This window comes from Leptopilina boulardi, unplaced genomic scaffold, assembly GCF_019393585.1.
Source record: "Leptopilina boulardi isolate dan_hultmark-lab unplaced genomic scaffold, ZJU_Lbou_2.1 LbouV2_392, whole genome shotgun sequence".
NCBI lineage: Eukaryota > Metazoa > Arthropoda > Insecta > Hymenoptera > Figitidae > Leptopilina > Leptopilina boulardi.
In genome coordinates, this window is record NW_026137965.1 from 3,557,532 (window position 1) to 3,582,991 (window position 25,460).

At 27.9% G+C, this 25,460-nt stretch overlaps 2 protein-coding genes across 9 annotated transcripts in view; one reads left to right on the plus strand and one right to left on the minus strand.

Moving 5' to 3' along the window:
• The window catches only part of LOC127288513 (protein cordon-bleu), a 131,624-nt gene that overhangs the window by 46,338 nt on the left and 59,826 nt on the right, over positions 1 to 25,460 (minus strand). Inside the window, exon 2 of one of the 8 annotated variants that reach the window (XM_051316003.1) lies at positions 16,685 to 16,737. The exons of 5 other annotated variants lie outside the window; for them this stretch is intronic. Coding sequence is in view for 2 of the 3 variants with exons in the window: in XM_051316000.1 (XP_051171957.1) it covers positions 15,906 to 15,910 (5 nt within the window). In the remaining variant the exon portion in view is untranslated. Of the gene's footprint in view, positions 1 to 15,905; positions 15,926 to 16,684; positions 16,738 to 16,812; positions 16,836 to 25,460 lie in introns of those variants that run through there. 2 more of the 8 variants (XM_051316001.1, XM_051316000.1) reach the window with 2 other exon arrangements.
• The window catches only part of LOC127288524 (NADH dehydrogenase [ubiquinone] 1 alpha subcomplex subunit 10, mitochondrial), a 132,217-nt gene that overhangs the window by 16,742 nt on the left and 90,015 nt on the right, over positions 1 to 25,460 (plus strand). Inside the window, exon 2 of the mRNA XM_051316022.1 lies at positions 21,327 to 21,361. The gene's annotated coding sequence lies outside the window, so the exon portion shown is untranslated. The remainder of the gene's footprint in view (positions 1 to 21,326; positions 21,362 to 25,460) is intronic.

Consider the following 25,460-nt stretch of genomic DNA (forward strand, 5'->3'; position numbering starts at 1 on the left):
ACAAATTCAACTTCAGAATTGAACGAATTGATTCGGAAAGAATATTTTTTTAAGTTACATTAAAATTTAGATTCGGATCAAATAATAATTATTTAAATCAATTAAATGGTATTTGTTTCAAATATGGAAATTATTGCTTCAAATACAGTTAATTTAATTAAAATTAAAATTATTTGGTTCGAGTAAATATTTATTTGATATAACAGATTATTTGAATCAAATAATTTTTTTTTAATATTGAATTATGAGTTTTGAAATGCTATATATATATGGAAATGATTCCCAGTGTCATATGCCACACCTCATGAAACACTAATGACATAGGACAAATTCTCTCGGTTCTGTGAACATATGACAATCAACCGCAAACGTTTGCCATTCTGCCATGTTGGACAGAAACTGACCTCTCCTTTTGTTTTTTCCACTCATCGTCAATTCCTTTCACATACACGCTGGCACTTATATATATATATATCTATATAGTAAAAATGTCCATTTAACTGAACATTCCTGATTTTTCCCTTTGCTTTTTTAACATTCTTTTCCTGATGCGTTAGAGAAAGAGAGACAGAGAGAGAGAGAGGCGACAAAAAATTAAATGAGCTCCAGAAACAATTTGTATTCGCGAACTAGAATCAAGTATCAGTGATTCTTCACACAAAACCCCATGACGTCTTTCTGCATGCGGCATTGCATATAAATATGTAAATTACACATTGCTTCTGACGATCGCATGAATGTCAAGGACTTTTTTGTTTATTTATGGTAAAATTTTCTTTCAATAATCCATATAACAAAAGCAGAAATTAAAATTATGATAAATGTTGTTGGAATCAGTTTCTTATTCTCATTTATCATATATATATATATATATATATATATTATTTATAAAAGAGAATATAAGAAAATAAAATTCTTATTTTTGTAAAAAAAAAAAAGAAATTGCCAGGCAATCATTATAACTCATCAATAAATTTTCTGCTCCCTTTTCTTCGTATCTCGAGCTCTCTCAAGGTCTCATGTTTCCTCGCCTACGTCATTGGTTTTATGACTCGAGTATAAGTTCTCACTGAGTGGAAAAATCTCCCTCTCTCTCTCTATTTTCTACTCTATAACACTTATATACAGATGAGAGGTCCCTGCACTGGTTGGAATATTCAAGGAAGACAGGTGCAAAACTGGAGTAAGAGAAGAAAAAGAGGGGAAAAAATGAAAAAGAGAGAGAGAGAGATGATGTATAAGTGCAGGAACAAGAAAAGCAGTAAGAGGCCTGAAGTGCAAGAAACCGAATAAGAAGAAGTAGAAGACGGAAGGAATTTGAACTTTTTGTCGCCTTCGCACACATTCTCAAGTTGCATAAATACCATTACATATCAATATATACATATATATATATATATATATATATATATACAGAATGTATTTTATGAAAAAAGATTTCCCTTCAAAGAAATTCTCTCTCTCTCTCTCTCTCTCTCTCTCTTTCTTCTTAACTTTCACAAATTATTCTCGGTCTCACTTTATATATTTCTTGGCGTTTCGTTTATGTATTTTTCTCTATTCACGAATACATTCTCATATATGTATATAATACCTGCCCAGAAGGATGCAGTTAACTATACGGAGAGATAACCACCTCCTTTACCCTCTTCCTTCACCTTTTCTACCTTGCGGGACGTTCCGAGGAGGTCGCGAGCAAGGCCACATCGAGCATTGCCCTCCCGATCTCATATCAACTCCACACGTATTTTGCTTGAATGAGCGGCACCCACTATTAATACCAATACACATTAGAAACTGTGTCACATTTCTTTTTTTTAGGAATCGATTTTTATTGTATATTCCTATCGATAGTGTCAAAAAATATTTATTCTCTTTTTTTCTCTTTACTCTTTGGACATAGTTTCGAATTTCATTTTTTAGAAAGATAAGAAGTGTTTGATCTTTTTGACATTTAAATATAAATGAGAAAATCTTGTTTTAAATATATTTGGGTTATTTAGGATTGATTTCAAACTTTTCCGAATTCCATATACAGAAATATGTCTTTGAACTGAAAGTTAATTCGTCGAATATTAGATAATTATTTTTATTATAAATTATATACAATAACTAGAGACGGTGTCTTCTGTCAAAAATTTTTATTTTCCGAAAAGAAAATTTATAGAGGCAGGTATTTTTATTTTATAGATGCACGATCAGTAATCCCACCGCTGCCACCGAAATGTTAATTTCATTTTACTTATATACCCGTGCAGAAATTTTGCCAGGGCCCAAATCGGGGTCGAACCAGACTGCCCTATTACGGAATGAAACGCCGCGCCTGATGTGGCCCTGATTAGGAAGTCCACATTTTCTAGTCGCCCTGATTTGGCCCTGATCAGGTGTGACGTTTCATTCCCTACTAGGGCCCTGGTTGGGCAATTTCTACCCGGATAGTTTAACTATGCAGAAATTTTGAAAGGGCCCTGACAGGGCCCACGTCGGGAAGCTCCAAAATCGCATGAAACAGGGAATCCGATCGGGGCCTATTTCAGTCCGATTAAAATCGATGAAAACCTGAGCCCGACCAGGCCCTAGTTTTGGCCCGGTCGGGTTCCCAGTTTCAACCAGGTCATTGCCAGGTTGGCGAATTTCTGCAAGGGTATAATAGTAATATAATAAAATACTATAAAAATAAAAATACCCGAGCAGAAATTCACCAACCTGGTACAAACAGGGAACTCGACCGGGGCCAAACCAGGCCCTGGTCGGGCCCCGGTTTTCATCGATTTTAATCGGGCTGAAATAAGGCTTTTTCTATGGCCCCAATCGGGTTCCCCGTTTCATGCGATTTTGGAGCTTGCCGACGTGGGCCCTTTCAAAATTTCTGCACGGGTATTATTGTACTAATAAAATATTTTTTTACTATACAGTTAGTTAAATTTAACTAATTCAAAAGCAAAAATATTAGTTAAAATTTTTACTAATTTAAATTTAGCAGGGACTGTCTCGAAATATTTGTGTCGTGTCCGTGTAGTGTCGCGACTCGACACGTTTGAAAACAATTAAAAGTATCGTGGCGAGACCCGACACTTTTAAAACTTTTCAAACGTATCGTGGCACGACCCGACACAGTTAAGAAATTCATAATTGTATCGTGTCGAAGCACGATACGTTTAGAAATTTGTAATCGTATCGTGGCAGGACTGGACACGTTTACGAATTTCCAAAAGTATCGTGGCGCGACTAGACACAATAAAAATTTGAGAATCGTATCTTGGGGCTGAACTACACGACACAATACAAAAATAATTATGAATTTCGTGTCGCATACAATGAAACTTGTTGATCAACATCTTGACAGTTTATTAATCCTTCAATAACATTTTCAAGAAATAAAATTAAAATAAAATAGATATAGATTGAATATATATCAAATGTAAATTATTAAATTTATATTATATTATATTATATTATATTATATTATATTATATTATATTATATTATATTATATTATATTATATTATATTATATTATATTATATTATATTATATTATATTATATTATATTATATTATATTATATTATATTATATTATATTATATTATATTATATTATATTATATTATATTATATTATATTATATTATATTATATTATATTATATTATATTATATTATATTATATTATATTATATTATATTATATTATATTATATTATATTATATTATATTATATTATATTATATTATATTATATTATATTATATTATATTATATTATTTCCACGAATTTCTGTTTTCATCCTATACTGTTTATTTTCATGTATGTTTTTTTGTATTATCAACAACTTATTGTCTAGTATGTAAACAAACCACACTTAAAATTAAAAATAATTTTGTTCAATAAAATTAATAGATTAATTTAATTTATTAACATTTTAATATTATTATGATTTAAAGAATTGAAAAAAATGTAAGACTTGATTACGAATTCCATATCAGTTTTTTAAAATTCAAAATGGCGGATCCAATATACCGAATCAAAATAACTAAAAATGGGCAAATTCGTCTAAACCATGTTACCCAGGGGTTTTCGGGGTCGCTGATTACGAATCTGACATCAGTTTTTCAAAGTTCAAAATGGCGGATCCAATATGGCGGAAGACAGAATAAAAAATTAATCGGATTGTATTAAAAACCTATTACTCGGGGGTTTTCAGGGTCATTGATTACGAATTGTGACAAAAGTTTTTCAAAATTCAAAATGGCGGATCCAATATGGCGGACGACAAAATAAAAAATTAATCGGATTGGATTGAAACCGGTTACTGAGGGGTTTTCAGGGTCGCTGATTACAAATGTAACATCAGTTTTTTAGGGTTTCGTGGCCCATGGCCGAAAGCCTTATAGTTTCACTTTGGCGTCCGTCTGTCCGTAGTATATTTTGGGGCACCACAGATCCCAAATTAAAATTTTGGGGCACCACAGATCCCAAATTAAAATTTTGGGGCCCCACAGATCCCAAATTAAACTTTTGGGGCACCACAGATCCCAAATTCAAATTTTGGGGCCCACAGATCCCAAATTAAACTTTTGGGGCCCCTATAATTGACATGTCCCAGTAGTTGACCTGTCTCAGTAATTGACATGTCCCAATAGTTGACATGTCCCAATAGTTGACATGTCCATATAGTTGACATGTCCATATAGTTGACATGTCCCTATAGTTGACATGTCCCTATAGTTGACATGTCTCAGTAGTAGACATTAAAATTTAAAGCGCCACGAAACCCTAGATGTAGGCGCAATTGCGCCTAGTTCTTTTTCTGTTTTTAATATTCAAAATGGCGGATCTAATATGCTGAACAATTTTTTAAAAAGGATCGGATCTTTTGAAACTTGTTACTCGAGCGTTTTTTGGGACATTTTGAATTTTGAAAAACTTTTGTCACAATTCGTAATCAATGACCCTGAAAACCCCCGAGTAATAGGTTTTTAATACAATCCGATTAATTTTTTATTCTGTCTTCCGCCATATTGGATCCGCCATTTTGAACTTTGAAAAACTGATGTCAGATTCGTAATCAGCGACCCCGAAAACCCCTGGGTAACATGGTTTAGACGAATTTGCCCATTTTTAGTTATTTTGATTCGGTATATTGGATCCGCCATTTTGAATTTTAAAAAACTGATATGGAATTCGTAATCAAGTCTTACATTTTTTTCAATTCTTAAAATCATAATAATATTAAAATGTTAATAAATTAAATTAATCTATTAATTTTATTGAACAAAATTATTTTTAATTTTAAGTGTGGTTTGTTTACATACTAGACAATAAGTTGTTGATAATACAAAAAGAAATACATGAAAATAAACAGTATAGGATGAAAACAGAAATTCGTGGAAATAATATAATATAATATAATATAATATAATATAATATAATATAATATAATATAATATAATATAATATAATATAATATAATATAATATAATATAATATAATATAATATAATATAATATAATATAATATAATATAATATAATATAATATAATATAATATAATATAATATAATATAATATAATATAATATAATATAATATAATATAATATAATATAATATAATATAATATAATATAATATAATATAATATAATATAATATAAAAATTATATAGTATTGTATATTATTTTGTATGCATATTATTATTAGTATTATTATTATTCCATATATACTATATTATAATAGATAATACATAATAGATAAGTTTAAATTAATTGAACAATTTTTTTTCATACGACACGACATATTTATGCAGAATTATCGTGTCGTGGCAAGTCATGATACGATACGATTCTCAAATTGTTAATGTGTCTAGTCGCGCCACGATACTTTTGGAAATTCGTAAACGTGTCCAGTCCTGCCACGATACGATTACAAATTTCTAAACGTATCGTGCTTCGCCACGATACAATTATGAATTTCTTAACTGTGTCGGGTCGTGCCACGATACGTTTGAAAAGTTTTAAAAGTGTCGGGTCTCGCCACCATACTTTTAATTGTTTTCAAACGTGTCGAGTCGCGACACTACACGGACACTTTCTTAAAATTCAACAACATTTCGTGTCCGAGACAGTCCCTGAAATTTAGAGAATAGTCAAAGCTAATTTCACAGAAAAAACTTAGTCTCATTTTGATATGCAGCAAAAATGAGTTAATGCTAAACGACATAGACAGTGGCGTCACCAACCTGACTCATTTTTGCTGCATATCAAAATGAGTAGCATACGCTATCATTTTGAGTTCAGGTTTTTTCTGTGTTAGATTCAGAGAGGATAATTTTTTTTAAACATCGAAGACAGTACAACACTTGGCAATATATAATAAAAGTATATGAGATTAAAACTTTGGAAACTATTACTATGAGATGTCACGACCCGGCAAAGACTGCCACCAACTCAGAAGCACGACATCTCCATAAATCGTATGGACACACATTTATACAAGCTCGTTAAAGGAAAGTTGCACCAGACGTCTTCTTATATATTCTATATACCCGCAACTAAAACGTTTCTCGCTTATGGACAATGTCGTTCCAACGAGTTTTCTCGCGTCCCGAAGAAACGTCACTCTTTATCTCTCTGATGGGTTCGACGACGCATGAGAAGTTTCTTCTTCGTATATATATATAATCGTCGATTGATCGCAAATACCGAACGGATTATTCCTCAATAGATATATAGAAAGATTCATTGCATTTCAAAAATTATAGGCATACTCGAATGATAATTCTTGTTTTGATTAAATTGCATTTCTTTTTTTTTGTTTAAAGAATGTTTGGAATTGGAGGCGAATTAATTTCTCGTAAAAAATTATTAGTTAGAATTTTCATTTTCAATGATTTTTATTAGATATAATTATTTTTCAGACAAACATTTTTTACTATCAAATTAGTAAAATTCAACTAAAATTTACTCTCTAAATCTGAATTAGTAAAATTTTTTACTAATTTGAATTAGTGACTCACTTTTTGCTACTGAATTAGTAAAATTTTACTAATTGTTAGTAAAAGTTACTAATAATTAGTAGAATTTTACTAATTGTTAGTAAAAGTTACTAATAATTAGTAGAATTTTACTAATTGAGAAGCAAAAAGTGAGTCACTAATTCAAATTAGTAAACATTTTTACTAATTCAGATTTAGAGAGTAACTTTTTGCTTTTAAGTTAGTTAAGTTTTACTAATTCGTTTGTAAATTTTTTGGTATTATAATACTATTATAGTATTAGTACCCGCATTAGTAAAATTTAATTAAAATTTAACTTTTTACTTTTGAATTAGTTAAAATTTACTAATTCGATAGTAAATAAATTTTTTTCACTATTTATTATACTATTATAGTATTTTTTTATATTATTTTATTTATAGTATTTTATTTTTTCACTATTATAGTTAAATTTAACTAATTAATAGTAAACAAAAGTTTTACTTTCGAATTAGTAAAATTTAACTAAAATTTAACTTTTTGAGTTTAGTTAAATTTTACATAATTCAAAAGCAAAAAGTTTGTAAATTATTTAGAGTATTTAAATTGCGCCAATTCGTTCATTAAGAAAATTAGTAACCATTTTGATTTAGAATTAGTCAAAAAAAATTAAATAATAGTAAAAAAATACTAATTTATTTAGTAAGGTTACTTTTTTACTGTCAATTAGTCATTTTTATTCAAAATTAGTCAAAACGGTTACTAATTCTTAGTAAAAAAAATGACTAATTATTTTGTAGAAAACTAATATTTTTTTTAGTAAGTCTACTATTTCTATTAGTAAACTTTAGTAAAGGAATTAGTAGTTTTTTACTATCAATTAGTACTTTTCTACTATTAGTTAATCATGTTTGCTAACAATTATTCAAAAATAATTCAAAACGGTTACTAATTTTTGGTAAAAAATTATTAATTGTTATTAAAAAATTACTAACTGTTAGAAGAAAACTACAAATTTATTTAATAATGTTTATTTAGTGAATTAGTAGTTTTCTACTGACAATTAGTAATTTTTGACTAAGAATTAGTCAAAAACGTTTAATAATTCATTAAATAAACAAATCGGCGCAGTTGAATTAGTCAAAAGTACTTATTAATATTTAATTAATTGATATTAACACTAATATTAATTATTAATATTTGAATTATTTTTTTTATAATAATTTATTATTGAAATCGCATTTGATAAATTTTAAGAACGTCTATATTATTTTCTCCATTTAAAATTTGAAATTTTCACATCCTTTCTTGTCGCACACTGGTATTTAATGACTAATTATTTATTCTCTATTAAGCGATTATTTTTTCGCCTGTACTAATTCGCATATATAATTCCCCATTAAAGAATCAAATTGAAGGTGTAATAGAAAGTCATACACAAGTCCAAAAAAAAAAAAATAAAATAAAATAAAATAAAAAACGGATTACCAGCGTTGTAATGAAGCAATAAATCTCTTAAGTGAAAATAGAATCACCTCGGGAGCTAATTAAATTTCTACTTTTTTTTCCTGTTTGACCGAATTCTTGAATGAAAAATTCTAAGCTATTTCCCATATTTCCTAAATATATATAAAAAAAATAGAAAGAGGTGACTAAATTAATTTTTTAATATATATATATTTGCAAATATTGGCATATCGATCGAAACAATTAATAAATCACACTATTCTCGCTTTCACGCATCGCAGAGAAACCGATTAGCAAGGACTCGACTTTCAATATATATATACGCGAATGAAAACAGCAACACGCGGTGGTTAACCACAAGAAAATATATAGTAAAGCAAACAGGTGATCGATTAATTGGAAAAGTTTCTCAAGGAAACGAGTGAAATGTAGTTGTTTATATTCGAATGAATCCTATACATATCGTATTTTTTCTTTTTATTTATTTTATCGTTCATCGTTTTTTTGTGCGATATGAGGACATTATGCAAGTTGTCACTCGAGGATATTGCATATATATATATATATATATATATATATATATACACTTAACGAAGATACGATAAAGGAATTTCTAAATACCGCTATTCAAAGTCTTTTTTTTTTTATTTCTTTTGATGTCACTTATCTGAATAGATTACTGTGCGAATATAAAAGTTATTTGATATTAGGCAATATCTATTTACAGTCAACAAAAATATTGCGCAAAATATATTCAATTTTCTCTTATAGAAAAAAGGAAATTATTAATCTGATCGGAAAAAAAATTTTAATTTCTTCATTGTACAACTAGTAATAATTTTTTACTATTATTATTATTATTATTATTATTGTTATTATTATTTAGGAGAATTGAGAAAAAGAGAGAGGGGAAATTTTTATCTATATAATTTCACTTTCTGGGAAATTGATTTTATTTTTCTCTTTGTATTGAAAAAGTTGTTTTAGAGGGAAAAGTTTAGTTTTTTTTTATTTATTTCTGAAATGACCAGTGGTTAGCTATCCAATTTTCGTTATTATTATCCCTTCGTGTGTGTGTGTGTATGTGTGTGTCCTGGGGCCAATCGTCAACGGTAACAAGTTACACTCCCACGGCTTTCCTTCTTTAACGTGAATTACTTATGTAATGAGAGATGGTGGTGCTATGTCAAGTAGAAAGGGAAAGACAGTGGTCGACAAGAAGCCCCATCGAACGAGGAAACTATCGCCGTGACACGATATCGAAACGAGTGAAATTTGATCAAACTTGCTGGATAATCATGACATTAATTTTGTTTTTGAAACGTTTTCGAAAAAAAAAATGAAAAAGAAATAGAAAAAAAACTGACTATGATAAGAAAGATAAATATAAAAATAAAATTGCTTCTAGTTAGAAAAGATTTTTTTAACTTCTAGAATTTCTGGCTGACTGTAATTGTCTTTTACTACTGGTGAAAAAATTGCAAAGATTCAAAAAAGTTCACAGAAAATTAAAAGTCATTAAAATAAGCTGCAACGCTTATTACTTTAATCCAATTTTGCTTATTTTAATCCATTTTGGTATTAAAATAAGCAAATTTGGATTAAAATAATAAGCGTTGCAGCTTATTTTAATGCCTTTTAATTTTCTGTGAATGCATTTTAAGATATTTTTGATAACTTAGAAGCAAGTTGTAAGAAACATCTTAAAAAGGCGACCAAAACATCTTAAAATAAGATACTTCTTTTTGCAGTGCATTAAATGTCTGACTAAAACTGTCTTTTACTACTGATACAAAAAATTATAATAATTCGAATAAATAGTATTTACTACTGTAACTAAAATCACAAGAGCATTATAATTTTGGTCTGACTTCAACGTACTTTTACTACTGCTATAGCGAAATTACATGAAATTAAACCATCCCGTCTGACTGAAATTGACTTTTACCACTGAAACTCTAATTATAAAAATTCTGGAAAATGTCTAATTGCAATATTATTTTTTTTTTGCAACTGATATACATTTTAAAAAATTCTTAAGAGTTTTCTCTACTTAAAACGGACTGTAACTGTTACTGATTATATTTTTTATGAGACATGGAAAAAATAGAATAACGAATAAAGTAACTTTTACTATGCTTTAAAAGTAAAACCGGAACTGTACGCAGTTTTTGCACATTTCTGTCAATTTTTCATCAAGAAATAGTAATATTTACTATTTCCGGACTAATTTTCACTACTTCAGGAGTAAATTTTACTATTTCTGAAATAAAAATTGACAGTAATGCACAGAAACTGTGGAAAGTTCCGGTTTTATTTTTAAAGTATAGTAAAAGTTACTTTATACATTTTTCCATTTTTCTCCGTGGAACAAACGTTGTCTGACTAAAAAATTTTACTTTATCCAATACTAATAACAAAAAAAAAAAAATCTTAAATCGATAAGTATTTGAAAACAATATTCTGAAATACGGAAAATTTCATTATGAAGATCCATTTATAAGATAAAAATTATATATATATGTATTTGAGTCCTGATGCCAATACACGCGCGCGCGGCCAAGACAATATCGTGATCGACAGTAAAGAATATTTTGCAACCTCGCGACTATATGATTATTTCTCGTTTACTGGAAATCGAGTCCATTTTATATTTGCGACTGTTTTTCAAATTAAAATTCTCCGGGGCTATATAAGCTTAGCATGTTGCATGATATAGAATTTCCGGGTATGGAAGGTAAAAAGAAAGAAAAATAAAAAAAATTCAACTCGAAAATTTGCCTGCATTACACGTGTGTGTTTTGTGATCGGTATATATTTGCGACGATAAATTGCAGATTTTATAGGTAATAGGAATGCAATACGGTTGCATTTGCACGAGAATCCAATGCACGATTCGACGTGGTGCAATGCTCGATTTATAAATATATGAGTGTGTATGTGAGAAAATACCTTTTTGTCAAAAGAGCAGAGATGCATCCATAAATGGAATTAACTTATTATGTATACATATTAGGCTCTCAATCAAAGATCTCGTTCATTTATATATATTATCCTCTTTTTTCGAAGTAGGTGTAACAATCTGTTTAAGAAGATTGTGATAAAATCGAAATAATTCTGCAAATGTTAGCGCATTTTTTAATCTTTTGTTATTATTTTTTTTTTATCTATGTTCATTGTTCCAAATCTCGCCTCTATATTGGGCCAATATTGGCAAATAATTTATAGCAATTCTAATTTTCTAAAATTGAGCAGAATCTCGTCTCAATACTGGCACTGAATTTCGGCTCAATATCAGGCTAATTTTGGCAACGATTCTTAGTAATTATGATTTTCTGACATTGGGCCGAATCTCGGCTCAATATTGGGTAAATATTGGCACTGAATCTCATTAATTCTACTTTGATGAAATTGGACCAAATCTTGTCTCAATAGTGGGCCAATATTGGCATGCATTCTCGGCTCAATACTGGTCTAATATTGGCGCCAATTCTCAGTTATTCTAGTTTGCTGGAATTGAATAAAGTCACAATACTGGCCCAATATTGGCACCATTTCTTAGTAACTTTAATTTACTGAAATTAGACTGAATCTTGGCTCAATATTGGGTAAATATTGGCACCGAATCTCATTAATTCTACTTTGATGAAATTGGACCAAATCTTGTCTCAATAGTGGGCTCAATACTGGCCTAATATTGGCGCCAATTCTCAGTTATTCTAGTTTGCTGGAATTGAATAAAGTCACAATACTGGCCCAATATTGGCACCATTTATAGTAACTTTAATTTACTGAAATTAGACTGAATCTTGGCTCAATATTGGGTAAATATTGGCACCGAATCTCATTAATTCTACTTTGATGAAATTGGACCAAATCTTGTCTCAATAGTGGGCTCAATACTGGCCTAATATTGGCGCCAATTCTCAGTTATTCTAGTTTGCTGGATTTGAATAAAGTCACAATACTGGCCCAATATTGGCACCATTTCTTAGTAACTTTAATTTACTGAAATTAGACCGAATCTTGGCTCAATAGTGGGCAAATATTGGCACTAATTTTCAGTAATTTTAATTTCCAAATATTATGTCGAATCTCTTCTCAATACTGGGCCAATATTGGCAACGATTATCAGTAATTGTAATTTGCTTATTTTCTGCCAAAAAAAAGTTGGTGTTTTGCCAATACTGAACCAGTTTTGGGCCGTGTTGAATTTGAAATATCGAAATTTATTTGTTTTTTTATATTTTGGAATTTCACATGTATATTTAATTTCTCCATTCGATTGTATAGCATGTTTCTTTAAAAAAAGATGTTTTTCATTACAGAGAATTTGGTTTCTCTACTTTTTCTTTGTTTTGTCTTTGCTCGTTACGCAATTTTAAATCGTTACACGTTGAGGGACGAACCAATCGAATATAACTGAAATAAATACGCTACGATACTTGCGATAATACGTGATGATACTACCAATACCAAATAATAATAATTGAATAAACACGCATAAATTTTCTTGGTTACATTTTCTCGAGACAATAAAAAATAAAAATATCACAAATTAATTTACATATTAAATCAATTTCTTTGTTCTTGATCGTAAAAAAATACAATATCTTTTCGATGACAGAAAAATTATATTTCTTAATTAAAAATCAGTAATAAAAATCACGAGTATATAAATAAAATTAAAAAAAAAAATGGATTCTTCAGAAGAGGAAAAAGTTTGTTTTTTTTCCCTAGCTATAAAGTGCGATTGTCTTTTGATTTCGAGAAAAAACAACTTAATCTAAATGTATAATAAGGATGAATAGTGCTAAATTATGATGATGATGATCACACGCGGGAATGTGATTTTACTCATAATCCGGGATGTGTCCTTGATGATACGAGATATATGGAAAATATCGAGTTCTTTATATACCGTCATTATGACGGTTGCCTCTGGTTATTTTATATATATTGTATATATAAGATGACGAATCGTTCGTTCTACTTTCTCTCAAATTAATGTTTGTATACACTGTACTCCAAGAAAGAGTTTATCGATTGTTGCGTGCACGAAATAATCGGCAAATAACTATACATTTGAAAATCCAAATTTCCATTGAATTTCATTCGCTTCTATATTTAGGATGCAGATCAAATTTCATCTTTCCTGCGAAGATATCAATTTTTTTTCTTCCATTATCTATATATACCATCTCAGATCGATCATTATTTTTTTCTTGAAATAAACTGAAAATTACCGTCAATTTAGTTGGGAGTATTTCAAATTTTTTTTTGCACTACTTGCTATACAAAGTAAATTCATTTCGATTGAATTTTAATTTATAATAAAGAATATTGGCACTTATTCTGCCAAACTTGCACCGAATCTCGTATCAATACTGGGCCAATATTGGCACTTATTCTGCCAAACTTGCACCGAATCTCGTTTCAATACTGGGCGAATATTGGCACTTATTCTGCCAAACTTGCACCGAATCTCGTTTCAATTCTGGGCCAATATTGGCACTTATTCTGCCAAACTTTGACCGTATCTCGTTTCAATACTGGGCCAATATTGGCACTGATTCTCAGAAATTTTGATTTGTCAAACATATGCCGAATCTCGTCTTATTCCTATAGCGCACCAATGGCAAAAGTTTTGATAAATTATCTTTGCCAAGAATGAGACGAAACTCGGCCCTATAATGGCGCATCAATGGCAGAAATTTTTAATCTTTTTTGCGACAAATTACCTTCTCTAATAATTAAACGAATCTTGGCCCAGTAATGGTTTAACAATGGCTCAAGTGTTTAATCTATTTTGACAAATTATATTTTAAAACTTGAAACGAATCTCGGCCCATTCATGGCGTATCAATGGCTAAAGTGTTTTGTAATTTCCGAAAACAAATTACCTTTTCTAATAATGAGACGAATCTCGGGCCAGAAATGGCGCAGTGTTTCTTAAGATACAGCTTATCAAAACAATTTCTGTCAGAGCTTGTGTTATATATTAATTAGTTGTAGTAATTTTTATTTAAATTTTTTTTAATTTTGACAATACTGGGCCAGCATTGGGCCGTGTTAATTCCGCATTTAGGTAATATATAAAAGGTTTTAAGCATCAAAAAAAAAAAATAATTGGCAAAAGTTTCGTTAATTTTTATTGAGATCACATTTTATGAAATTAACAATTTATATCGCAAGGACGAATCGGAATTTTTGCGAGCGTTGGGAAAATTATATTTGAAAGACGTGACCTCTTGGAAAAGATTGAATCTTTATGGGACGCTATGGAAGTTGGATATAAAAAAGGAAATCTTTCTTTCTCTTATAGTATATATATTTATATTGAAAGGCGGGCTCGATTTATTCGATATCCGGTCAAGAAGGCTAACGCAAAAGCAAATCAATGGAGAAAGTTTTGCGCGACATTCGCGTGTTTCTCATAACCCGGTAGAGCACACCAGTTTCTAATTTCTTTAATGCGACATGTATTACGCCTTGTAAAACGCGCATTGCAATTTTCTCCCTCACAAATTTCCTCACATATATTTATATATATGATCCACTTTTACCTAATAAATAAATAATTAGCATCAATTGATATTTTTCTGATTGAAAATTTATAAATTGATAAGGAGCAACATGTTATTTCATATATTCAAAGTTCTCTCTCATTTATCAACATTTAAAAATTTATGACAAATGTTATAAATCTTTTTTTGTAAATATTTCATCTTTATAGTATACATCTAAATAGAAATCTCGGTCGAAATTATAAATTACATTGAAATAAAATTAATTTCTTCATTTTTTTTTTTTTTTTTCAAAAAACAAGAAATAATTCATTACCGTTTTATTGTATAAATTTATATAGTTTTAGAATGAGGGTCACTACTATATAACAATGGAGGAAGTTGTGTAACGAAATTTACATTTATTTGCTCGGCTTTGTAGAAAAATATGATAATAAATTAATTTTTTCTTAAAATAATTTTTTTTTTTTAATAATTAAAGAAAATATACAAAAAGTTTTCAACTTTGCCACTTAAAACCAACTTCGCTATATTTTACCAATTAATTTGCAAAACTTAACAAATTTTTATTGATTACACAAAATAATTTGTTTATTTAATTCGAAAAATACTATTATTATTATTATTAATTATTATTATTTATTTATTAATATTATTATTATTATTGAATTTCGAAAAAATTGAAGAAATTTTTTTTAAATAATTGGAATTTTAATTGTTGAAAAATTTTGTTCCAATTAAAAGAGACAATTTTTCTGCGTGTTGAAATTTTGAAATTTATTTACACAGAAGAATATTGTTGGAAAAAAAATGTAATAGACAGATTATATTATATATTTAATTAGAATAATTAATTGAAACCAGTTTTCTGTAATTATAATAATGAGAGAGAGGAAAAAAAAGCAAAACGGAATATACTTGTCACTTTATGGGAAAGTTTACTCACGTCATTTTAGATCAAATAGCCATAAAACGCGACTGACCAATCACGTCCAATGTTGAGAGAGAGACTGTTTAGCAAAAGTCGTGTGTATATAGAAACGAGTCTTGTATATATGTTAAGTATGCACTCATATATATATATATATACAGATAGTTATTTGTAGATTGCGTCAGAGTTGCAACACGATGACAACCTTGCAATGTCGCCACCTTGTTTTTTTTTAACCACCCTTTACCTCGCGGTTCGCCCCCATAAAAATTACTGTTTTCCACACCTACGTTTTATGCGATTTATATACATACCGCAGGTGTCATCATTAGTCATGAGGAATTTTATTAATTTTTAAAATTTTAGATTTTTTAATGCAAAAAAAAAAATAATTAAACAAAAACCAGGAAGACTATAAATTATTCTCAAAGTGGAATAAATCTTTGTGAATAATTATTATTATTTCATTAGAAATGGAAATTACAAAATGGAATTTACTTTTTACAGAAAAATGTAATTTGTACAGGGTAAATAAAAAAGAATTGTTTTAAAATTGCATTAAAATTTTTTTTTTAATTAAAGAAGTTATTTTTAAAAATGAAGATAATAAAAAAAGTAATAGAAATCAATAAAATAAAAACTTTGTATCAAAAAAAAAAAAAAAAAAAAAAATTCCAAGTTGAATAATTTATTTTTAATGGGATCAATAATGTGACACAAACTAATGGGAATTTTTTATTGAGTTCATTTTCTCAAAAGTAAAATAAATAAAAATAAAAACAAAAATTGCTTACCTATATGATTTAAATTTACATATTTAGATTATGAATTCCAGTGAAGTACGTACCTGAAACAGACAAGAAAAACTTATATGAAAATGTTGTAAAAAAAAATAAAATTCAAAAAATAGAAAACAAATTACATGTTTGCGTGTAGAATTGTTTTTTTTTTGCATAAAACGGAATGGAGGTTTATTAAATGATCCTCCTATCGACTCTGTTTATATATAGTATTCCGATTAAAAAATAAATAAAATCGAATAAATAATCTTTTCAATATACTCTCGAGTAAAGACTAAAAAAAAAATTTAAGTCCCAATGGACGAATAGAAAAACACTTTCATTAGTATAGCGGAAAAATAAAATTGATTTAATACTTGCGTGTTGCGGCAAACACGAAGGTGCTTCAATATCTTCTTATCGCACACAACACGAAAATACAAAAGTTGGAATTTAAATTAAAAAATTTTGCACGACTGTGATAAATAACCAAATAAAATTTTTTTTTATTTAAATATATTTTTATATTTATATATATTTAGTGTGAAAATTAATTTTTATTATTTATATATTTAATTATGAATTTATATTAAAAGAAATTATATAATAAATATAAATAACTAATTTGTCATATAAAAATAAATTTCAATAATAATAATAATAATAATAATAAAAATAATAATAATAATAATAATAATAATAATGATAATAATGATAATAGTAATATTAATAATAATAATAAATTTGTCTGACAAAAAGTTAAAAATGTAAATTCTTATTTGACAGGAAATCATTCAATCTGCGTTCATAAACGTTAAACAAAATATGTAAAGAGAAATTGTATAAATATCTGCCAATTGAAAAGCACTACATTTCCCTTCTACTCATAATATATATCTATATAGCTTGTGTGGCGCATGAATGTTACATTCTCCGTTGCACAATGGACCACAGGATCGAGGAGAACACATTCTTACCAAGGGCGTCTCATCGAAATTCACAAGACATGATCAAGAAGAAATACCATTCAATTTTTTTTTTTGTATTTTTGTATTTTTTTTTTTTGGTAATAGAAGAAGAATTTCGTACTATTGAAAATTGATTTGCGCAGAAAAATTTAGTTAAAAGTTAGTTGCAATTACAAAGTTTTTGAATTTTTATTATTTTTTTTATGAATTAGTAGTAAAGTACGTATTTAGTCAGACAAAATATTTGTGGAATTATTGTAAATTAAGAATTAATTTAATTTATTTATTTCTGTTTTATTTTTTTTATTTATTTTGTTTATTTTATTGTAATTTTATTATTGTTAGTTTTAGAATATATTTAATTTATTTTTTTTATTTATTTTATTTACAATAATACATTTTATAGTAGGCGAAATATTCCGAATTCATGATTTTTAGAATTAGTAGGGAAAGTAAGTTCTGTCCAGACAAAAAGTCAGTAGAAAAAATATATATAATCAGAAGAACATTTTTTAATCCTCTTGATAGAAGTATAAGTAGTAAAATTAAGTTACAGTCAGACTAACCTTTTTTCATTTTTTTAGTTAGTAGTAAAAGGCAGTTTTATCAGACAATGCATACATTATATTTGCCTAATTTTTATAATCAGTAGTAAAAGTAAGTAACAATCAGACAAAATGGTTTTGAATTCTTATGATTTAGTAGCAAAAGACATTTTAGTCAGACAAAGAATTTATTACATTTTCATAATTCTTAGTATTTTTTTATATTAATATTATTTTTAGTTTTTCTTAGTATTTTTTTAGTATTTTTTAGTGTTTTTTAAAATATTTGTCAGTATTTTTTTATATTAGTATTATTTTTAGTTTTTCTTAGTATTTTTAAATATTTTTAGTATTTTTTTTGGTACTAGTAGTAAATGTAAATTATAGTCAGACAAGGCATTATCTCATTTTTGTCATTAGTAGTAAAAGTAAGTTCAAGTCAGACCACATTTATTTTCATTATTTCGTAACTATAGTATTAGTAGTGAAAGACAGTGTGATTGATTTCGTTATTTTGGTAATTTTTTGTGATTTCAGTTCTTCTGAGTGAAAAAAGTAACTTATAGACAGACGAATATTTATCTAATTTTTTTTTTCTTTTTTTTTTGCAAGAATAAGAGAAAACGTGTGTGGGGTGGTTGGAATTTTACGACGCGACGTTTAAAGAGAAAACTTGTAAATCCAGATGCCAAATGAGATTTTTGCATAAACGAATATATTGATACTAGTGTGAGTTGCGTGAAAAGATAGGCAATACGTAATGAAACACGTAGTTGGTAACACGTAACCAGAAAGTTAACTTTTACATCATCAAAATGTACGTAATGAACGCGTTAAAGTAACAAACGATATGTTCACGGGAAAGAAAGAGAGAAAGAATATAAGAAAAGATGAGAGAAATGAAACACGATCCCTGGATAGTAAACTTATGCCCCTTTCTGTCCAGAACGTGACCTTAGATCGAGTCTTCCGCGAAGAAAGCTTTCCCTATGGCTTTCAAGTAGATATTAAATAAATCCCAGTAAGTACAATGTATAGAATATAGTAAGTTATTATTTTATAAAATCAAATTATGTTTAGAAAAAAAAATTATTTTATATAATAGGAAAATGATACAAATTATGTTTATAGTTTAAAATTATTATTATTATTATTATTATTATTATTATTATCAGGACTGCCAATAGCCCAATACTGTCGAAAATTGGTCCAATAATTTCTGTCGAAATATGGCAAACTTTACTGGGCCAGTACTGGCGTTTAATTCGTTCCATTACTGAGCCAATATTGGCACCGAGTTTCAGTTATTCTGATTCGCCAAAAAATTGGGCCGAATATTGTCTCAATACTGGGCCAATATTGGCAAATAATTGTTATTAATTCTAATTTTCTAAAATTCGTCCGAATCACGACTCAATGTTGGGCCAATATTGGCATTAACTCTTGACTCAATACTAGGACAATATTAGCAACGATTCTCAGTAATTTTAATTTGCCAATACTGGGACTTTGTTGGCACTAATTTAGTAAAATTTGACCAAATCTCGGTTCTGTAGTGGACCAATATTGGCAACGATTTTCATTAATTCTAATTTGCCAATTCTGGGCCAATGTTGGAACTGATTATCAGTAATTCTAAGGCGTCAAAATTGGGTCTAATCTCGTACCAAGACTGGGACAATATTGGCACTAATTGTTAATAATTGTAATATTGGACCAAATCTCGAGGCAATAATGGGCCAATATTGGCACCAATTCTCGGCTCAGTAGAGGGTCAATAATGGAACCGGCTCTTAGTAATTTTAATTTGATAAAATCGAACCTAATCTCGTCTCAATATTGGGTCAACATTGGCACCGGCTTTTAGTGATTGTTAACCGCTGAAATTAGACCGCACCTCGGCTCTACAATGGGACAGTATTGGCAGCAATTTACAGTAATTTTAATTAACATAAAATGGATGGAATTTCGTCTCAATACTGGGTAAATATTGGCAACGATTCTCAGCAATTTTAATTTGCCCATAATTGGACTTTGTTGACACTAATTTAGTAAAATTTGACCAAATCTCGGTTCTGTAGTGGACCAATATTGGCAACGATTTTAATTAATTCTAATTTGCCAATTCTGGGCCAATGTTGGAACTGATTATTATCAGTAATTCTAAGGCATCAAAATTGGGTCTTATCTCGTACCAAGACTGGGACAATATTGGCACTAATTGTTAATAATTGCAATATTGTAATATTGGACCAAATCTCGAGGCAATAGTGGGCCAATATTGGCACCACTTCTTGGCTCAGTAGATGGTCAATAATGACACCGGCTCTTAGTAATTTTAATTCTATAAAATCGAACCTAATCTCGTCTCAATATTGGGTCAACATTGGCACCAGTTTTTAGTGACTGTTAACCTCTGAAATTGGACCGAATCTCGGCTCTACAATGGGACAGTATTGGCAGCAATTTACAGTAATTTTAATTAACATAAAATGGATGGAATTTCGTCTCAATACTGGGTAAATATTGGCAACGATTCTCAGCAATTTTAATTTGCCAATACCGGGTCAATATTGGAACTGAAATTGGACCGAATCTGGGCTCTGTAAGGGGACAATATTGGCATCAATTTATAGTACTTTAAATTAACATAAACTAGAACGAATCTCGGCTGAATAATGGATCAATATTGGCGCTGAATCTCAGTAATTGTAATTTGCCTGTAATCGGTTTTTTTTTATATTTATTTATTCGCTAACTCATGCTGCTGGTAATTTATTTAATTTTATATAGCGCAATGGAAAATAATGTAAATTACGTATATATATTGCTAATAATATTGTACTCTGGAAAATACAAATTTACTACACTTTTAGAAAAGTGTTAAGAAAATTACTAGCATTGGTAACATTCTTTTTTAATGTACTCATATTGTGTGTACTACAAGACTTTTGAAAAATTCGTGAAAGGAACTCGTGAATGAGTCATTGAAAATCAAACTCGTGATTAAAGTAGCAAAATTTTACATAAAATAAATATTTTATCAATTCTTTTATTCTATATTAAAAGAAAATTTTAATAAAATTAAGTATTTAATTTATGAATTTTTTGCTTTTTTAACAAATTTTTTAATTTTTGTTTCAGATATATCTTGCAAAGAAGACTTCGATCCAACTAGAGTGAGTTTAATAAAAAAATGTATATTTTTTTTGTGCAATTTTTTTTAATGGTTTCAGTTAAAAATTTATCTCATTACAAAAATTTAGAAAAAAATAGTCCTCGAGAAATTATTTATAAAAAATTTTCTCGATTTCCAAATAATTTCTCTGTTTCTTACTCAACCGTTGATTTGCATTCTTATATATATATATCAAAGTGAACAATATACTAAAACGCATTTATTTTTTTTTTTCGAATGCGAAACCGGATTATTTACTTTCATTGGAGTCTGTGGTATTTTGTAAAGGAGTATTGTATCTCGCGCTGAGAATGTAGGCTAATTATGGCAATTAACAACTAAGCTGGATTTGAATTCATTTCTTGCATGCATTCAACCGCCCGGTTAGGCACGATTTGACATAGAGGAACAGGAAAAGGGTATATAGACAATTTTCCCAATGAATTTTTAAATGGTCTAACCTATTTAACATTAAATTTCAAAAAAAAAAAAAAAAATCCCACGTCACTCTTTTTGCATTGTTCGAAATTTCTACATAGTAACTAACAGATTTTTATTATTCTTTTAATTTTTATTACACTAAAAGGGAGATATTTTAAATTTAATAACGTTAAATTTACTCTTATTAATTTATTAATTTTTGAACTTTGTTAATTTTTTTATTTATTTATTTTTTTGTATCTCATTACTTTAGAGGAAGTATTTTTATTTATTTCTTTTTAGAATTTTTTTATTAATATATTTATTAATTTATTTACTTCTTTCATTAAGTGAAAAAAATCTGATTTAAATGTTAACATAAATTTGAAATTCTTATATAAAAATTTACTTAAAAAATAGTACTTATTTTTAAAACACATTGTAAAAATTTAATTGCTGTTTTTCTTAAGCTTTGAAATATATTTCATAAAACACCTGAAGGAAATAAGGTAGTTTTTAATTTTTTTTTTTTTTTTTTTTTTTTTTGAAAATTGAAAAAACATATTTTTCCTCGTTTATTATAGTTTTGTGCATATAATCATAGTAGAAGCAATTTCCTTAGTCGTTCTAATTTTCTTCCCGTTATCAACAATTCTGCTTGGCAATTGTTTTACTGCTAAATAGTTAATTTTTTTTTTTAAAAAAAGTAGAATTGATGTTTGTCATAAATTTACAGGTGTATATATGGTATATCTATAATGTTTAGTCATTGTCTATTATTGAAACTCTGATAACGTCATTCAACAATAAAATTATATTCGCCAATCGTTTTATTTGAATAAATATATAGAACGTGACATATGCGAGCATTGATAAATTTATAATATATATTTATGAGAATAATGATGATTATACAAGTTGTAATTTTTTTTTTATTTTCTATTTATTGCTGTTCTTATTTTTATAGTTCAATTTTTTTTACATTCTTAAATAATATATTTTTCGTTTTATTTTTATATTTTCGAAATAGAAAACAGTTTTTTTTGTGACTAACTAGAATATTTAAAATAAAATAAAAAAAAATTAAAGTATGAAATTAATTAAAATTGGTAAATTTTCAAGTTGATTTGAGTCATTGATAAATATTCGTTTTCTATTTTTATATTTTTAAGAAAGAGATAGTTATCAAAAAATTTGTTGTTATTCGTAGTAGAAAAAAATAAATAAGTAAAAAAATAAAACAAAAAAAAAAAAAAAGTAATAATTTTATGACGGGATTCGAACCCATCTTCGACGTGTTACGAGTCAGTCACCCAAACCTCTCAGCTAATAGGCAACTTTTAATTTTAGTAAATAATAAATAAATAACTAAGAAATATTAAAGAAATAATAATTATTATTATTTATTATTTCTCTAAATAAATAAAAAAAATAATAAATAAGTATTAAATTAATACTAGAAAAAATAAACTTTGTTAAAGGGGTACAATAATAAATCAGTGGGAAAATTTATTATCTATAAACTATAAAGTAGAAATATTTTTTTACTTTTTTTTTGTATCAACATTACGTTTATTAAGCGAATATCATAATCGAGCCCGCATGTCAGACACGTGTAGAGCAAAAAAAAAAAAAATGGAAATACCTAGTTTTCGAGAATAAAAAAAAGTGAAACTGCCTTTGATTTTATATTATTATTTTTATATGCAAATTCAGTTGCATTATAATATCGTCCCTTGTTTGTTTATAATACAGTCTTTCCGCAATGGGCGAGTAAATTCTCGCTGTTTGTATTTAAAAAATTATTTTATAGTTATGCACTTATAACGAAAGCTTGTTTATAACTTCGTTAACACCAACTTTGGCCATTTCTATATGTGTCTGTGTGTGGGTATTGGATTCTTCAACAGCTTCCCGTTACACGCGAGTAGTTACATTGCTATTATTTCTCTATTCATGTACTTTCATTCCGCTTCCTTGACTCTAGCCGCATCTATATATATATATATATACAACGGCGATGAATATCGACAGAGATTTATTTTCAACAAATCTAACACTTATCTCCCCATCACAAATTGCTATTGCCTCAAATTATTTCTTACAATTTCTATACATTTCATTCTCTCTCATTCAATAATGTAATTAAAATTCTTCTTTGAGAAATTGCAACATTTTTATTTTTCTGTACCTTTTTTTTTTTTCAAGATTTCATTTTACAAGTGCTTATTAATATAAATAGTTTTAAAAAGTAAAAAAAAAAACATTATAGAAACGAATAATTTTTATTGATTGGATTATTATATATTGGAAAGTTTCATCTTTGATATTATAGATTCATTCAATCAAATGATTAAATAAATTTAATTTAATTAACTTTGATCGTTAATTTCAATTATTTTTGTTGAATTGTAATAAAAAAAAAAATTATTCTATCACATTATTATATTCGAATATTAAATGGAAAGTTCAGGGAAAATTTTTTGATGAATCTTCTTTTGAGAAAAAAAAAACTGAAAATCATTGATTGGAAATTATATACAGAAATTAAAATTTGTGAAAAGTTACTTTTCAATTGCATTTATGGAGAAGTATAAAATTCTTTTTTTAAACATTATCAGAAAGTTAGTGTGTTCTATAACCTTGAACTTGACTACTAATTCGCTTTCTTTGCCATTTCCCTTGGAATTCAATGTCACAATTCCATAAAAGTGAATTCTTGTCTAGAATCTATTTTAACTTGATCTCGACTTCGTTTCTCTTTTCTTCAATAAGGTGAGAATTTTTTTTTCCACTCCACTCTCTTTGGAAAAAGTCTCCCAAGGAAAGCCTAATTCGATTAACTCGTTTTCAACCACACATTACAGGGGAAAGTATATATATATATATATTCTCTAATTTCTTTATTATATTTTGAAAAAAATGTATTATTTCAAAAATTCTTTCGGTGCCATTGTTGAATAGATATTTAAAAAAAATTGAATGATTTAATAATCATGAAATATTAATAACAAAATACTTATCCCGTGGGAAAATATTTCATGTTTCTATACAGTTACTATATAGTCACTATATAGTCACTATATAGTTTCTATATAGTTGTACTATTTTTATGCGGCCACTGTATAGTGGAATTATACAAAAACTAGCTGGAAATGTAACGCTGCAACCAGCAAGTTTTTTGATACTTAAACGATGCGGAAACTATATAGTGCATCTAGATTATTAACAAAAGTCAGGGCAGTTATGCTATTTAGTTTCAAGATAGTTAAACTATACGAAAACTATCTAGTTTCTGGATACTTAAACTGTAAGGAAACTATTTAGTTTATAGATGCTTAAACTGTATTAAAACTATATAGTTTCTGGAAAGTTAAACTATTCGGAAACTGTCTAGTTTCTAGATACTTAAACTGTAGGGAAACTATTAAGTTTTTAGATGCTTAAACTGCATTAAAACTATCTAGTTTCTAGAAAGTTAAACTATTCAGAAACTGTCTAGTTTCTAGATTCTTAAACTGTAGGGAAACTATTTAGTTTATAGATGCTTAAACTGTATTAAATTTATCTAGTTTCTAGAAAGTTAAACTATTCGGAAACTTTCTAGTTTCTAGATACTTAAACTGTAGAGAAAATATTAACTTTTTAGATAAGTTAACTATCGTGTAGAAATTGCCCGA